Source organism: Contarinia nasturtii, unplaced genomic scaffold (genome assembly GCF_009176525.2).
Source record: "Contarinia nasturtii isolate CC-2019 unplaced genomic scaffold, AAFC_CNas_1.1 Cnas_scaffold_1029, whole genome shotgun sequence".
NCBI lineage: Eukaryota > Metazoa > Arthropoda > Insecta > Diptera > Cecidomyiidae > Contarinia > Contarinia nasturtii.
The window spans coordinates 1-15,246 of NW_022198375.1; the positions used below are offsets into that span (position 1 = coordinate 1).

General features: G+C 31.6%; 5 protein-coding genes across 9 annotated transcripts; 3 read left to right on the top strand and 2 right to left on the bottom strand.

The window, feature by feature from the left end:
- Window positions 1–472: 472 nt before the first annotated feature.
- LOC116343486 (kinesin-like protein unc-104) lies at window positions 473–3,589 on the bottom strand. Its single transcript, XM_031771551.1, has 7 exons — window positions 3,345–3,589; window positions 2,759–2,923; window positions 2,588–2,682; window positions 1,840–2,523; window positions 1,713–1,715; window positions 1,450–1,613; window positions 473–637 (listed from the first exon to the last, which is right to left on the bottom strand). Exons 2-7 carry the CDS (start codon window positions 2,844–2,846, stop codon window positions 490–492), a joined length of 1,182 nt encoding a protein of 393 aa, XP_031627411.1. The 5' UTR covers window positions 2,847–2,923; window positions 3,345–3,589; the 3' UTR covers window positions 473–489.
- A 234-nt stretch (window positions 3,590–3,823) lies between these two features.
- Window positions 3,824–6,087, top strand: LOC116343473 (CDK5 regulatory subunit-associated protein 2-like). 2 transcript variants are annotated; one of them, XM_031771523.1, is made up of 9 exons: window positions 3,824–3,949; window positions 4,024–4,217; window positions 4,284–4,415; window positions 4,489–4,650; window positions 4,713–4,838; window positions 4,909–5,089; window positions 5,159–5,262; window positions 5,334–5,586; window positions 5,761–6,087. In XM_031771523.1, coding segments are annotated over exons 1-9 (1,359 nt in total). In that variant the 5' UTR covers window positions 3,824–3,948; the 3' UTR covers window positions 5,967–6,087. The 2 variants fall into 2 exon arrangements, with proteins under 2 accessions (XP_031627383.1, XP_031627382.1); XM_031771522.1 differs by having other exon boundaries at window positions 3,924–3,949; window positions 4,019–4,217.
- Window positions 5,952–7,034, bottom strand: LOC116343475 (protein preli-like). Of its 2 annotated transcripts, none has more exons than XM_031771527.1 (4): window positions 6,846–7,029; window positions 6,551–6,764; window positions 6,207–6,362; window positions 5,952–6,149 (listed from the first exon to the last, which is right to left on the bottom strand). In XM_031771527.1, exons 1-4 carry the CDS (start codon window positions 6,935–6,937, stop codon window positions 6,000–6,002), a joined length of 612 nt encoding a protein of 203 aa, XP_031627387.1. In that variant the 5' UTR covers window positions 6,938–7,029; the 3' UTR covers window positions 5,952–5,999. The 2 variants fall into 2 exon arrangements, with proteins under 2 accessions (XP_031627387.1, XP_031627388.1); XM_031771528.1 differs by having other exon boundaries at window positions 6,031–6,149; window positions 6,546–6,764; window positions 6,846–7,034.
- Window positions 7,035–7,066: 32 nt separating this feature from the next.
- Window positions 7,067–8,523, top strand: LOC116343474 (retinol-binding protein pinta-like). 2 transcript variants are annotated; one of them, XM_031771525.1, is made up of 6 exons: window positions 7,069–7,288; window positions 7,400–7,559; window positions 7,640–7,778; window positions 7,856–8,068; window positions 8,155–8,175; window positions 8,233–8,523. In XM_031771525.1, the coding sequence occupies exons 1-6, from the start codon at window positions 7,147–7,149 to the stop codon at window positions 8,470–8,472; spliced, it is 915 nt and encodes a 304-aa protein (XP_031627385.1). In that variant the 5' UTR covers window positions 7,069–7,146; the 3' UTR covers window positions 8,473–8,523. The 2 variants fall into 2 exon arrangements, with proteins under 2 accessions (XP_031627386.1, XP_031627385.1); XM_031771526.1 differs by lacking the exon at window positions 8,155–8,175 and having other exon boundaries at window positions 7,067–7,288.
- A 137-nt stretch (window positions 8,524–8,660) lies between these two features.
- On the top strand, window positions 8,661–14,621 carry LOC116343477 (endophilin-B1-like). Of its 2 annotated transcripts, none has more exons than XM_031771529.1 (4): window positions 8,661–8,864; window positions 9,494–9,602; window positions 9,674–9,801; window positions 14,455–14,621. In XM_031771529.1, the coding sequence occupies exons 1-4, from the start codon at window positions 8,793–8,795 to the stop codon at window positions 14,542–14,544; spliced, it is 399 nt and encodes a 132-aa protein (XP_031627389.1). In that variant the 5' UTR covers window positions 8,661–8,792; the 3' UTR covers window positions 14,545–14,621. The 2 variants fall into 2 exon arrangements, with proteins under 2 accessions (XP_031627389.1, XP_031627390.1); XM_031771530.1 differs by having other exon boundaries at window positions 14,450–14,476.
- The last annotated feature ends 625 nt before the right edge of the window (window positions 14,622–15,246 follow it).

The window sequence follows — 15,246 nt, forward strand, 5'->3', positions numbered from 1 at the left end:
TTCGAATTGGCTTCTACTAGAAGATAATGATCCAAAAAACAAAAGTCGTCTCTGCACCGCTTGGAAAGAGGGAAATGGCATTCGACAAATGGACTGGCCGCCACAGTCACCCAATTGCAATCCGATCGAGAACGTTTGGGCTATTATTAAGGCAAGGCTTCATGGTAAAACACACCGCAATTTGAAGCAGCTCAGTGCATTCATACAACGGCAGTGGAAGGGTTTTCGACGCGAATATGCTGAAAATTTGAGCAAAAGTATGCCCAAAAGATGTGCCCGTGTGATCGAGAAAGACGGTGACTGGATAAAATATTGATTGTGCCCGCCGTAGCTTAGAACTCGAATAAAATGTATATAAAAATAATTTTGCAAAACTAATGTATTTTGTTTAAAATATGGCGTTCTCTGGACGATGGAACGTACTGTATTTTCCTGTAAATTTGTATATTATGGTATATTTGTATATCATTTGAAAGGTCTTAATTTTTCTCAATTACCTTCGCAAACTTCAATCCCTTCAGCACGCAATAGTTCTCGTAATTTTTGAATTTCCTCTTTGAGTTCACGAATTAGTTTAGCATTCGCATCTTCATTAACAATAGCTTTGCATACAATTTGTTTAGCTCGATCTGCATATCTTTAAGAGAATAATTTCGATTATTTAGCAATTCTGAATTATACTTTTGATTCTTTCCACTTGCATTCACGAAATTTATCTGGTTCAATTGATTTCTCATGACATTTATTATTTAATTACAAGAAAGATGCTACTAAGAGAAAGTGCTTTCCTAAAACAAATTTCTCACAAGCTGTTAAATCCTAGTTAAAACTATTGCTTCCACATCCCATTTTAGCAGTCTTTGAAAACGATTTTTTTATTTTTTTAAATTTTTCGATTCCAATGGCTCTAGGGATTAGTAGTAGTATATATTATAAATGGATTTGGAGCAATTTTTGCCTTCGGTCCAATTTATTTGTGAAAGATTTTCAGTATTGCACCAAAATTTGGAGTCCAAATTCGTTATAAATCTTTTTTAATAGTTTTTCTATTAATTATGAGATGGAGAACCATTGGAATCGAAAAATTTCTATAAATAAAAAACCTAAATTTCTTAGGGACCTTTGTAAATGGTTGAATACAAACCGGATATTGAATGTAATACACAGTAAGAAAATATCAGCCGACGCTATACGCAAAACGGACTGGTACGTGCGCTCATACTTTCGACTGATTCGTTACTCTTTGTGCGTATCTTCGCACAGTCGAAAAATCGTATGGTAATAGATGTAAAATATGTAAAAACGTATGAGCGCACGTACCAGTCGGTTTTGCGTATAGCGTCGGCTGATATTTTCTTTCTGTGTAAAATTGGCAGTTGAATTATCAAAGTGGAAAGTACGATTTGGCCAGAAAATGGTACAAAACGGGCAGTAGTATTTGTGGCTTACCTTAGTGTGCTCAATGTTTCGTCATAGTTTATATCTGCTGGTGATATTGCCGCAATCATTGCAGTTTTGGAATTCCCGCCAAGATTTTCACGTAACAACCAGGTTAAAACTGAATCACGGTATGGAATGAAATCCGTTTTTTTGGATTTTTTACTTTTTGTTGCCTGAAAACAAAACCCAAATAAATAAATGATAATCTTCGATGGTTTTTTTACAGAAACAAGCATAAATTAAAAACTGCAGTGTTTGGAACCATAACTTACCGACTGGTGGTGACGAAGTGAATGTGTATGCAAATTGTAAATGTAATAATGAGCATACAACGGATAATTATTAGTTTCAAATGGAATTTGAACATATAACATTCAATTGACATTGGAAATAACTTACAATTTCTGCTAATGCTGATATAACTTTTCCAAGAGTTGTTAAACTTTTATTAATATTGGCTCCTTCTTTAAGTCTAGTTCCTTTAGCTCCAGTTGAATCAGCCCGCTCCGAACCAGCTAAATCAACCAAACTGATTTTTGAAACTTTTTCAGTTATCAAATCGGTCATTTTATCATGTCTTCGCTGTGTAAAGAATATCGTGAAAACCGCATGAGATCTAGAACTGGTTTCATTCATATTCGTCGCTGCTACAGTACGCGCTTTATTTCCCTCATCTATAAGGTCATGTATGTCTTCGTACGACGTGACTGCCAATTTAGAGAGATCTTCGACATAAGGCCCCAACAAAGGGTGTTCGCGAACTTTTAAATTGCCTTTGTTTTTCGGATTTAATAGGTCTCTAACGCGTTCACAATAAATTTCCATGTACGATACTTCAACTGTATATTCCAAATCAGAACTTGTGGTTTCTTTAATTCTTCGGAACAAATCTTTACACAGCATTGGTATTATTCCTTCTTGACCTTCTGATTCTTGTTTCCCCATCATTGTATAGGACTTTCCAGCTCCCGTTTGACCATAAGCGAAAATACAAACATTGTATCCATCAAAAGAATGTTGTAACATCTCTTCTCCAATGTCTGTGTACACCATAGACTGCGTAGAAAACTCCTTGTCTAGTGGCTAATCACAAAATTTAATTAATTGTTATGACATTTTGATTCACAATTTATTATTATTTATTTACATTATGGGACCAGTAGGAATAATCAAAATTGAAACGTTTAATAGAGTCGCTAGTACCAGACGGTACCTTTGGGTTTGTAATCGCCGTTGTAGCCCCTGAATAAAAATGATTATGTCAGTTATTCCAGATGAGATTTTTATTTTTCATAGTCAAATTAACAAACATAGTTACCATTCATTTCAATGATGCATTTAGATTCACGAGATATTTCTCGTGAATTAAATGGTCTTACCCTAACTGCAACTTTAACTGAAGACATTTCAACTGCAATATAATGTTATTACTGAGAATGATTTTTCCAAGCTAACAGGTTTATAATTGTACTGACAACGAAATCTGAAAATATTGTGAAATTTATTTAGATAAATTTTATTAAACTTGATTTATTTTCGATTCTCTAATAAATTTTCAAATTTTAAAAACATTTCCTTTCGCCATGCTTATTTGTTATTGTTTTTCATCGATCTAATAGACTTCTTAAATAACTAATAAATAGTAGTGTTGTTTTTGATAAATAATTGTTTAATCATAAATTATATTATTATCATAGATTTTATTTGTCTTTTAAAGATTATGATCATAATACACCTAAAGTTTTTTGATTGAATTAAACAAAAAAATGAAATGATTTATTTAACCATATGGAACATAATCACAAATTATGTAATTTTTTTAAGAAAATCTTTGAAGTAAAGCATGAATCACCTTCTATTATTGTTATGAAAGCATCAAAAATCAATTTCTAGTTAAACTTTACCTGTTATATGATTAAACTTTTACAAACATTTGACAAAACTTTTAACCGAATATATTAGATCTCTTTAAATCGTGAAATTTGAATAATTTATTTATATTTCGAGTTGTTTTATTTTTGGAATATTCTATGAATTTTATTTTTTGTTATTTTTCAGGCGAAATTTTTTATACCACTTCACAGCAATAAAGGGTGAGTGAGCGTATGATTCACCATGAAACATTCTGCTCAATCGCAGTATGATGATAGTGGTAAAAGTAAAAAAAAAATCAACCGCCCTTATGTTTTTATGCATTGCGCCTGTGCATCATTTTCATGTGATGGCTTCCAAATAAATTATGTCCAATGTCATCACAGTCATAACATCGTAAACATATGTCATTTCGAATAGAAGAAGAAAAAACAACAACATAAAAGATGACTTTTTCAAATTTTTGTGTTTCAGCTGCTTCTATTTAGTCATTGAGTCATTTTAAGTACTAATATTAAGTATTAAATTCGCTTAAATACTTGTCACTTTAGTTTATGTTCTAGAATTCATTCTTCTTCGCGTTATTTACCCGAAAATATATATTAGGATACAATTTTTTTGACGATATGAACAATAAGTGAGTTATTAAGAACTGACAACAAACATTCTCATAATATATTTGTTTTATTATTCTCATTTTGGAAAGCATAGTGTCTGAAAGCCGAACATGTGAAAATGGCATGCAGTCGCCAAGCAAAGGACGATCATTGCGTGAATTTGATGAGGAATTGCATACATTAAGAAAAGAAAATTTCAATTTAAAACTCAGAATTTTTTTTTTGGAAGAAAAAGAGAATACTAAAAATCATATAGAAAATAGTTATGAGCGAAATATTGAGCTGAAGGTATTAAATAAATTAAGCAATAAATAAACACAAAGCAAATTCTTCAATTTTTCAAAAAAATTTAAGGTTGAAAATGAAGAGTTGAAAAAAGAATTGGAGGCAAAGCAAATTTTACTTTGTGAAGCTGCAAAAGCCATCGAGGAGATTGAAAATATTCAGAAAAAACAGAAGAAGAATTTTACATATACACATGAGGAGGTATATACGCTAGTTTTTTTAAATAACTTTGCTCTATACTCTGCTTCATACACTATGTTTTGATAAATTTTAGGTATCTGAATTAAACACAATTGACACAAACCTTAAAACAAGGATATATGCATTGGAAGCAACAATAAAAGCTAAAGAAAATGACATCGAAGAGCGTGAAAATATTATAGAAACACAAAAAGAAACTCTTCGAAACTATGAAAAACTAATAGCTCAATATGAAGTAAAAAAACTTTAAATGTAAGTGCAAAATGCATCATTATTTATATAATTTACTTATTTCAGATGGAAGATAAAGCACGTATAATACAAGATTTGCGAGAAAAATTGGTAACCAAAACGCGAGCACATGAAAAAGGATGTAAAACGATTCAACTTTTGTTATTGAAAACTCGTGAATTGGACAACGATGTAGGTCAAACGATTCAGGTTGATACTGGAATAAAACATATATAACTAATATTTTGATTTCTATTATTAGCTAAAAGGTTTTAAACGGTTTAAAGATGAAATCAATAGAATGTGTAATTATTTGAAAATGCGTTTGCATGAGCTTGCTGGTTTCCTTAATTTATTGCTGAAACATGGAGGCGAACATGATCAACATAGCAATATTCAAAAAGCTATCGAGGAAAGTTTAAACTTATCGAAACATTTTGAAGGTAAGTGAATTTTCTGGTACAATTTTTTTTGAACGAGTTTAACCTTTGATTTTTGATTGAATTGAACAGAACATTCATTTAGCGCAAATTCAATACTGAAGGAGATTAATGACAAATTTTTACCCCTGACAAATCAAGCTGTCATCGGCTCGAAAAATGACAAGTGCTCATTGGTATCTTAATAATCTCCTTCTTTCGAGATCGAAACTCTTATGAAATTGCATTTTTTCCCGATAATTTTCAGATACTCAATATGTTGCATAACGAGTCAAAATCGATAAAATCTTTCCGACAAACGATATTTTATAAATTTTCAATTGATCTGGAAGCGTTGAAGAATGAAATTATAACCAAGAATTTGGTGCCACGATGTCGGATTCCGGATTCAGTTTTAGATCGAACAAAATTCATTAAAGAAGGAAACTGTTTAGAAGTAATGGATGAAACTAATAACTTAAACACACCCAAGAACATCAAGATTGAAGAACATAATTGTGGTATGACTTTAACTAATAAATCTCAAGTTTAAGCAATATTGTTTGTTCAAGCGATTTCAAATTTAATTATACTTTACCTAAACTCATTTTTTTCTTTGAAATAATCTCCTATATTTTTCGTATTATTTTTTACAAGATAATCCTATACAAATGCTTTTTTCTGGTAATTTTTAGGTATGCTTGAGATAGAAAATGCTGAACTACGGACCAAACTTGAACGAACAAAACGTGCTTTCGAGAAGACCTGGGCTCAACTACGATTTTCAAATCAACGAAAAGAACAAATTGCGTCTGATATTCGGCATGAAATTTATAAAACACATTCTACATTAATTGAAGTAAAAAAAAACATTGAAACAAAATGCTTTGATTCTCCATAATAAAACGGTTTTAGATTATTATTTATTTTTATTTTACATCAATGTATTGTTTGAAATTCTGTTTTGTCGAACTGTTGTGTCTTTTTGCCGAAAATAAATGCTTTTGGTGGTGGAAGTGGAATTAAAAGCATTTGTCATTGATGCTGGAAACATTGAGTTTAGAACAAAATTAAATCCGTTTACCTGAAATATAATAAATTATTATTGAGCTAATAATTAAATACAAATCCGCACGATTACCATTTTAATGCAATTTTTCTTAAACCGATCACAACCAAATGCGCGTATAGCTCTAGAAAATCCAAACACTTGTGAATCAATCCAGGCTGATCGAATGGCAATAGTTTTATCCGGTTCGGTATCACTGCATTTATAGACAACTTTTTCAACCACGCTCTAAGGATTAAATGACATACAATAATAAGTTTTCATAATTTATAAATAAAAGTTGTTAAAAAAAATTGTGATAATAATTTGTTATGAGTTTGTCATTGTTATTTAAATAGAGTACATTATTTCGATGAAAATACAAACATGGCAAAACTCGGTAGATGGTAAAGTGTAAATAATAAATGTTACCTTACCATAACCTTCATAAATGCTATATTTCGGGTATATGTAGTTAAAATTTTTTCATTAGGATCACATATTGATTCCTCTACAATTTTGACGGACTTTGCATTATAGAAGCGTTCACCCCATTTTGGCACGTGATTTGTTTTCGATAGTAATCTCTTGCTATATAACTTGCCATCTTGAATAGAGCGTTCTAATGTGTCTTCCGTTAATACATGCTGACTGAAGCAAATAAATTAAATAATGAATTAATTCTACAATATTTCAAAATTATAAACACACATTTTCTTAAGCTTGATTTACCTATGTGGATTTGGATATCGATTCCAAAATCCTTGAGCCACTTGATCCCATTTGAAATTAAACACAGTTGTTGTTTCATAATATTTTGCCATTATATTGTTTTATTTCATATCAATTATAAGAAATATCAATTTTCTCGTCGACACGAGAATGTATTGATTAAATGACATTAAATGTCAAAGAAATCAAAATACGCATGTTTTGACATAAACATATTTTTTTCACTGACATATGTGCATATTTGACGTTTTTTACTTCATTATATTTATTTAGATTTTCAAAAATAATATTAAAAGAAATTATGTTAAAAATTCGAAAACTATCCATGCAGTTAGCAAAAAAAGCACAAGATGAACTAAATGAAAAACCCTCTGAAATGGAAAATCACATAAAAGATCTTCGAAATTGGATTCTTAAACAACCTTATTTAATAGCACGAACAGGTAGCATTTGACGAACTAATAGTCAAAAACAATACAGATTCTCGTTATATTTTCCACAAATTAAACTAAATTTTAACTAATATGTACACACACACACACACACAAACACAGATGATCAATTTTTGGTCACATTTTTGAGGGGAAGTAAATACAATCAAGACGTTGCAAAACAAAAAATAAACCTTTTCTTTACGATGAGAAGTCTTTCTACAGAGATAACACAAATGCGAGATATTCGATTTGGAAAAAACGCCAAACTGTTAAAACTCGGGTAGCACTAATAATTAAACTAAATAAATAAAATAATAATAATAAAATAAATACTGTAATATATATATATATAATTTGAAGAACAACCATTCCATTGCCAATGCCACAAAGTTATGATGGACCTCGAATCATTCTGATTAGGCCAGGAGCATACAATCCAGAAGAATTCGACATTGTTGATGTATTCAAAATGTACATCCTTCTAACGGATTTTCTTTTGGTGAGTATGGATGATAATTTCCATCCATTGAGTAAATAATGTATAAACATTTTATGAGTTTTTTTGTTTTTATTCAGATGGAAGATGATAATTTTGTTGTGTCGGGGCAAGTGGGAATTTTGGATCTCACAAACGTCACATCTGCACATTTTGATCAATTTAAACCAGACATTGTAAAAAAAATGACATATCTTTGTCAAGATTCTTTACCTGTTAAACCGATGGGATTTCATTACGTGTGTTGCCCGGATGGTTTCGAATTTATATTCAATCTATTCAAGTCTTTCATGGTAAGTAGCTTTTTGGCATTTGAACGACATATGAAAATAACATAAATCACTTTTCTTTTATTTATTTACATAATTTTTTTTATCAGAGTGACGAATACAAATCTTTGGTAACGTTAATTTTGATTTTTTTTAAATAATGTATTAAATTTTACTTTTACTTTTAGCTGTTTGTTCATGGACAAAATTTTGGAACGCTTTATAATCACGTCCCAAAGCAATTTTTGCCTACAGAATACGGTGGAGATGCAGGAACAATCGCTCAGTTATCTGCGAATTGGATGAAAAAATTATTGGATAATGTTGACTCACTCAACGAATGGAACAAGTATGGAACGAACGAACTACATAGGCCTGGCGCCCCAATAACGGACGAAACAATAAAATTATCTGATTTCCGTATTTAAGGGACAATTAATTGGGAATTTCTGTGACAATAAAAAACTATGAAAACATCACATTTATTTCATTTCAATAATAATAATGATGATAATAAAAATAATATTTGTTTTTTTTTTTTGGAACAAAACATAACCATTGTAAACGCAGTTTACAAGTGACATTTACCGAAAATTGACAGTTACCACAAACTTACTTGCGCACTAGTCAAATAGTTGAAGGAATAAACATATTCTTTATTGGAAAACAGTGCAACTGTTATCAACCAAACAAATATTTTCTTATTTAGAAAAATAATTTGAAAAAAATTCAAAAATTAAACACCAACATGAATATGAAGATACCGGATTTTAATAAGTTAGTTAAAGAGGCTGGAAGTACACTTTCACGCGTCGTTCAGGTATTAGACTCTCCGACTATATCTTAAATAATTCGAAAGTTTATGCTGCATAAAAGCCAGACTTTAAGGACTAATAACCTTGGTTTGAGATAAAACATATTTGTTTGATAATTTAAGAAATAGTTTTGATGAGCGTTAAAGGTTTAATGGACTGAATTGTACGCCGCAAATAATAGAACAGAAAGTAAAATTATCTGACTAAAAAAATATTTAATGTTGGATTTCTGTGACAATAAAAATCTATGAAATTGTTTACTTAAATAAATTAAAAACGAGTCAAGAATAATATTGACCCAAAGCAATTCAGCTTACAGATGGTACGGTGGTGATGTAGGAAAAATTGCTCATTTGCTTATCGGTTGAACAAATTATTGAATAATTTTGACTTACTCAATGAGAGTGGAACAAATACAATTGAAGTGAAACAAATTCATGTTTTCATCTTATATTATTAGAAAATTAGTTTTTGCTTAAAACACACATGTGTTAAATATTCACAAAAGAACACACTTTGTATCTCTTATAATCAAGTGGCAACTGTTAAATTATTCAGAGTTTTCTCTCTTGAAGCATATATAACAATTTTTTGAAAAAATATATCAATAAATGCTTTTCAAATGTATTCATAGCTAACTGAGGAAAAGTTGGGTACTGCAGAAAAAACAGAACTAGATGGTCATTTTGAATCTTTGGCTGATCGGGCCGAAAACACCAAAATTTGGACTGAAAAACTGTTACGTATGGCACATATCGATTATCTTTCTTCTTACAATTATAATATATTTATTCTTATGTGATGTTCTTTCCAGGTAATACTGAAGCAGTTTTAACTCCAAATCCAGGAAATCGTGCAGAAGATTTTATCTTTGAAAAAATCGAAAAGAAAAAACCCACCCGTTTGAGTAACTTAGAATATTTGGGATTGGATATGATTGAAGTATGTATATATATATATATATATATATATATATACAGGGTGGCGCATATAATAGGCTCACTCTTAGGGGTGGGAATTTTGAAAAACCCTTTGAGGGGGTATTTTGGGGGTAATAAATAGAAAATTTCTATTTGAGCAGAATTTTGAATTTTTCCCCAGGGGGCAGGGATTCTAAATAATTTCTCACGTCATTCTGAACAATTTTGTTGTACATTATTTTTTGATCGGATGAACTTTTGTAAAATTGGGGGCACCCCCACCCCCCTGGGGAAAAATTCAAAATTCTGCTCAGATAGAAATTTTCTATTTTTTACCCCCATCATACCCCCAAAGGGTTTTTCAAAATTCCCACCCCCTAAGAGTGAGCCTATTATATGCGCCACCCTGTATATAACTTATGTATAAAAATAAGCCATGTCGAGGTGAAACAAAATTTCCTGATATCAAATTTGTGACGAAAATAGTCGATAGATATTATACATTCACAAGGCAGAAATTCCTACGAAGTCAATCTTTGAAAAGTCAAATCCATACTGACTCAATGAAGTATTTAAACTAGTATATTAAGAATCTATTTATCAGAAGTTCTGATTCAGAACACACGGAAAAACTATCTACCAACTATTTTCGTCAGACATTGATATCAGAAATGTTACGTTTAAAACTTTGGTTTTGTTATTCCATTTCACCTCAACATATTTTTTTTATTTGATAACAATAGTTTTGTAAGCGACATTTTCCAAATGGAAGATTCAAGACATCACGCACGAATTCGAATTATTAATATATTATAAAATACAGAGATTGCATTTTATGTTCAGAACATGCTCTTGAGCATTTCATATGATACAAGTGACCATTGGATAGCTTTTTGAAGAAAGCTATACATATGTCCTTCTAGGTGCCCATGAAAAAATGCTACTTTCGGACATATTTACTTTATCAAAGACCACATGATTGTACGAGAATGAATGTGAGACTCTACAGATATTTCATTAAAGTGTATTCATATAAAGTGTATACATATTCTTTGAACCCTGGGAAGTAGAACTGTATATGGGAACTTTTCTCGGTTCGCCTGTACAGACTAACATGCTTAATTGAGGTTGCAATATTCGAGTCAAAAATCTTGATGTTAGAATTGGCGTTATACACACGGCCACTGAGGCTAGACACTTTGACAGAAGATTGATACCTCGTTAGAAATGTATTACCCTTAACCCTTAACTATTTGTTTTTAACATAATAGAGACTTAAACATTTTTTTTGCAAAAGAAGTGAAACAAAATTCAAAGTGCATTCAGAATCGAACGAATTAAATCCTAGCTTATACAATTTGTGTGTGTTGATTACATTTATTTCGGTTACAAGTTCTTCATTCTTGTTTGACCTGATCAATTTTTGCTGGGCACATATAGCCGATGGCACTTCTTTGGAGGTCACCAATTTCATTTCTAACCAGTAAAATACTCAAAGTGTTACTAAAAGTTTTTGATAAAGGGCGGGGGAGTACCCCACCATGTCAAAATTTGGTCGGATCAAAAAATAATATACTAAAAAGTTATTCAGAATGACGAGAGAAATTTTTTAGGATCCCTGCCCTCCAAGTCGGGGGTTTTGGCCGCCCTGAATGACCTAATTCGGAGGGCGGGGGTCAAAATAATATAAGAATGAACCCTTGCCCTCCGAATGGGGTCATTCAGGGCGGTCAAAAATATTTGAGGGAAGTGGGGGCGAATCGACGCGTTTCGCTTTCGAGACTCATATCTCGTAGGTCAGTTTGACTCTAGGGGAAAGAAAGGTAGCATTTGAAAGCTAGTCTTAATACGCAACTTTTGTGGAAGAATAAGCCTGCCAGATTTTTTTTATGTCGATCCGGTCCGGATTTTCCGGGCAAAGAGGTAATGTCAAATGCCTTTATAAAGTCCCTAACGCAGTTTCTTACACTCTTTTACTCACACAAACACAAAACAAAATGTCAAGAAACAGCTGTTCGAGCTAACTATTCATAACCAACTTCATGCTACTTGTAGATTTGGAATGAAAATGATGTTTGAAATTTCTTTGATATTTCGAAAAATGAACTAATTATTTTGGAATTTTTTTATCTGTTTAGAATAAAATAAATGTTTAAACATTTTTTGTACTTACAATATTTTAAACATTCACTTATTATTTAATTTCCACAATTTCTATCAATTCACAAATTATAATTCTTAGCATTAGCATGTCAACCTTTATTCATTCGTATAAAAACATATTGTGTTCACGCACACATAAATGTTGGGGACTTTTGACAATTCCACTTTGCTCTAAGTCCGGGTGAAATCCGGGCGATGCAACTCAAAATTGTTAACTGAAAATCCGGGCGGAATCCCTGCAAAATTAATTTTTTCAACCAAAACAAAAATATTTTCCTCAGAAAATCTTTGAAATATTTTTCGATTTCCACAAAAATGACTCAACAAATGATGTTTTTATAGTTTTTGATAAGGGGGATTTGTCGATATAAAAAATACAACAAATTCACACATTTAAAAAAGAAAAAAATCCAAAATTATTGAGGTTCCAAAACACACATGCGCGCTGGGGGGTTTTCCGGTTTTTTTTTTCAAAATTTACCCCCGGCTAAATTTTTAGTAGATTTACCGGTTTGACCCCCCTCTGGGAATTTTTTTTCTCAGATTTACAATATACTATAAATCAGTAATGTGCGAGGAAAATTTTTCAGGGGGGGTGGTTTTTCGAAACCAAAAATTTCTCTAGCAAATCAGACAAATTTTGGTTTTTTTTGGAAGTCACTTTTTGACGCGAAAATCCCAAGCAAATCGAAAGAATTTTCACCGCGAAAAACCCTAGCAAATCGGAAAAAATTCACTCGGAACCAAAAAACCTAGGAAATTGAAAGAATTCTCCTCAATTTTCTACATTGATGAGCTAAAAAAAAGATCTTCACTTTTAGAATCAAAAACCCTAGCAAATTCGAATAATTTTCGCGAAAAAAATTTTCTCATCCAAATTGGGGGGGTTGTAAACCCTCCCCCCTTCGCACATTACTGCTATAAATGTATAAACAATAGCAAATATACACTGATTTTGAAGTCAACACACATTTTCTCTTGTTTCTCTCATGCAAAATTGTTATTTTAGTTTTCCATATAAATATCCAACCTCGAGACCAAAGTCAATTTGACCCCCCTGATCAAAAAACCGTGCGCATGTGTGTTCCAAAATATTCCAAATATTGTAAAAAATCCGGGCGAAATCCGGAAATTTTCTAGCATATACGGGCATCCGGGCCGGGTGAATTTTCATCCGGGGTTGGCCTCGAAAATCCGGGCGAATCCAGAGGTGCGTGTCGTTGGCCCCCCCCCTTATTTTGTACCAAGACAATTTATATGTCAAAATTTAGTGCTAAATTTGTGCTCCACAAAAATACCATTTTTGGAATTTGTGCTCCTCAAATAACTGAGCACAAATGGTCCAAACACGAAAAAATCAAAAAAAACGTGTTTTTTGTATGGGAAATTTTTTAAAGCGGGATTTTTTTGGGGATTTTTTTTTACAGGGATTTAGTGCTAAATTTGTGCTCCCAAAAAATACCACTTTTGTACACTATGGTCCCATAGGTTCGGAGCACAAATGGCTCAAAAACGAAAAAATCACGAAAAACGTGTTTTTTGTATGGGAAATTTTTTTAAGTGGGATTTTTTTGGGGAAATTTTTTTACAGGGATTTAGTGCTAAATTTGTGCTCCCAAAAAATATAACTTTTGTACAGTTTGGTTTCATAAGTTCGGAACACAAATGGCTCAAACACGAAAAAATCACAGAAAGTGATATTTTTGTATGGGATTTTTTTTAAATGGACTGTTTTTGGAAAATTTTTATGCTGTTTATAATCTTAAAAATATCAATTTCTTCGAATTTTGATGAAATTGTTCGAATCTTGGTTCGAATTATTTAAAAAAATTTACTATTCTGAGTACATTTTTGTACAACTCATTGGGTCGGACACATAAACCCTTATAAAAGTGTTATCAAAAATCAAATGATTTTTTTGGGTTTCGGGATTCCTTGGATCAATTTTTACTGTTTGAAAAAGTGAGGTAGGTTTTCATGGTGAATCCAAATATGTGAGGTAAATGGTGACACTTGCCCAGCAGTTTGCCCTAGGGGAAGACACGATTCATATTATTCATTGTTATTTGGATTTATTTGAGTTGATTTGAATTTGTTTGACAACTTATTACTGAATTAAAAAGTCAAAACATCAAACTCCACTTCGATGACTATTTTTTATAAAAGCAAACTAAAACATTTTTTTAGTATAAAAAAATTCAAGTATGCCGTTAAAGGATATTGCATTTAAAAAACATAATTAGACAATAATAAATCTCATTGCATTTTTCAATTTTTTATATTTTTGCATACGATATTCATGCAAACATTTACAGTCAACTTCACTGCAAAGTTTCACACAAAATGTCACGTGGTGATTTGAAATGATTCAATGTTATTCAAAATTATTTTAAATGATTTCAATTGATTTTAAATATTTCCAATATACTAATTTACTCTCTAGAACTATTTTGCTTGAAGATTTGATATTTTCGTGATGATTCGTTCTATTTGATGTCTCCCCCTAGGATAGGCCTTGAAGTATTTCGATGGTTTTCGACTAGTTTTGAATCCATCCCACGAAGATGGCACAAACACTCCCAAACAAAGACCTTCCATATAAAAACAGACAACAAGTGTGGCCTTTGAAATTCAAGTAGGGATATTGTGGTCTGAAGGAAAGTGCACGTACGTTTTTCATATTAGTGATTTTCCAACGAATAAGTAACCTACCAGTTGATATTATGAGTAACTACTAGTAGCTATAGAGACAAGAAACAAAACTGATAAATAACTAAAGAATTCAATTCAAAATATGGAAGGAAATTATCATATATTAGCACGCACTTACGTCAAAGCTAACTTGGTCGAGTCGAAACAAAACATATTTTCTAGTTTGAATCGGTTAGAATATTCGTGAGCTTAAGAAATTGGTTAAAGTAAAAGAGCAATATGTCCATATGTTGTAATTCATAGAAAATAAAACATCAAATCTATGTAGAAAAATACGTTTTGTTTCGCTCTGATAAGTAACTATTTATATTCTGTTTTTATTCTCGAGAATTCAACTGAACAGTTCGCGTTTGTTCAGGTTCGTTCGAAATATAAAAAATCTGTTCATGTTCATTCGCGTTTAGTTCAAATTGTTCAAAATGTGTAAACATGCCGTTCATATTCGATTCAAATTCGAATGAACCGAACGAACATAAACGGTTCAGTTCAGTGGGCACCTCTAATGTCCATATAAAAAATGTATGGTCACGTTGCAGTTTTATTTTGACAAATTTCTTGAGGTCACAAATATTCTAGCCGGTTCGTTTGTTCG

Bases quoted from the DNA above. Each gene is read 5' to 3' on its own strand.
- LOC116343486 (XM_031771551.1), bottom strand. From the start codon at position 2,846: ATGTCTTCAGTTAAAGTTGCAGTTAGGGTAAGACCATTTAATTCACGA. The intron at 2,683-2,758 runs GTAACTATGTTT...ATTTTTATTCAG, and splicing joins ATGCATCATTGAAATGAATG to GGGCTACAACGGCGATTACA. The intron at 2,524-2,587 runs GTAAATAAATAA...TTTTGTGATTAG, and splicing joins ATTCCTACTGGTCCCATAAT to CCACTAGACAAGGAGTTTTC.
- LOC116343473 (XM_031771522.1), top strand. The intron at 4,651-4,712 runs GTAAAAAAACTT...TACTTATTTCAG, and splicing joins AACTAATAGCTCAATATGAA to ATGGAAGATAAAGCACGTAT. The intron at 5,263-5,333 runs GTATCTTAATAA...GATAATTTTCAG, and splicing joins AAAATGACAAGTGCTCATTG to ATACTCAATATGTTGCATAA.
- LOC116343475 (XM_031771527.1), bottom strand. From the start codon at position 6,937: ATGGCAAAATATTATGAAACAACAACTGTGTTTAATTTCAAATGGGAT. The intron at 6,765-6,845 runs GTAAATCAAGCT...TATTTGCTTCAG, and splicing joins CGATATCCAAATCCACATAG to TCAGCATGTATTAACGGAAG. The intron at 6,150-6,206 runs GTAATCGTGCGG...ATTATATTTCAG, and splicing joins AGAAAAATTGCATTAAAATG to GTAAACGGATTTAATTTTGT.
- LOC116343474 (XM_031771525.1), top strand. From the start codon at position 7,147: ATGTTAAAAATTCGAAAACTATCCATGCAGTTAGCAAAAAAAGCACAA. The intron at 7,779-7,855 runs GTGAGTATGGAT...GTTTTTATTCAG, and splicing joins TTCTAACGGATTTTCTTTTG to ATGGAAGATGATAATTTTGT. The intron at 8,069-8,154 runs GTAAGTAGCTTT...TTTTTTTATCAG, and splicing joins ATCTATTCAAGTCTTTCATG to AGTGACGAATACAAATCTTT.
- LOC116343477 (XM_031771529.1), top strand. From the start codon at position 8,793: ATGAATATGAAGATACCGGATTTTAATAAGTTAGTTAAAGAGGCTGGA. The intron at 9,603-9,673 runs GTATGGCACATA...TGTTCTTTCCAG, and splicing joins TTGGACTGAAAAACTGTTAC to GTAATACTGAAGCAGTTTTA. The intron at 9,802-14,454 runs GTATGTATATAT...CCCCTAGGATAG, and splicing joins TGGGATTGGATATGATTGAA to GCCTTGAAGTATTTCGATGG.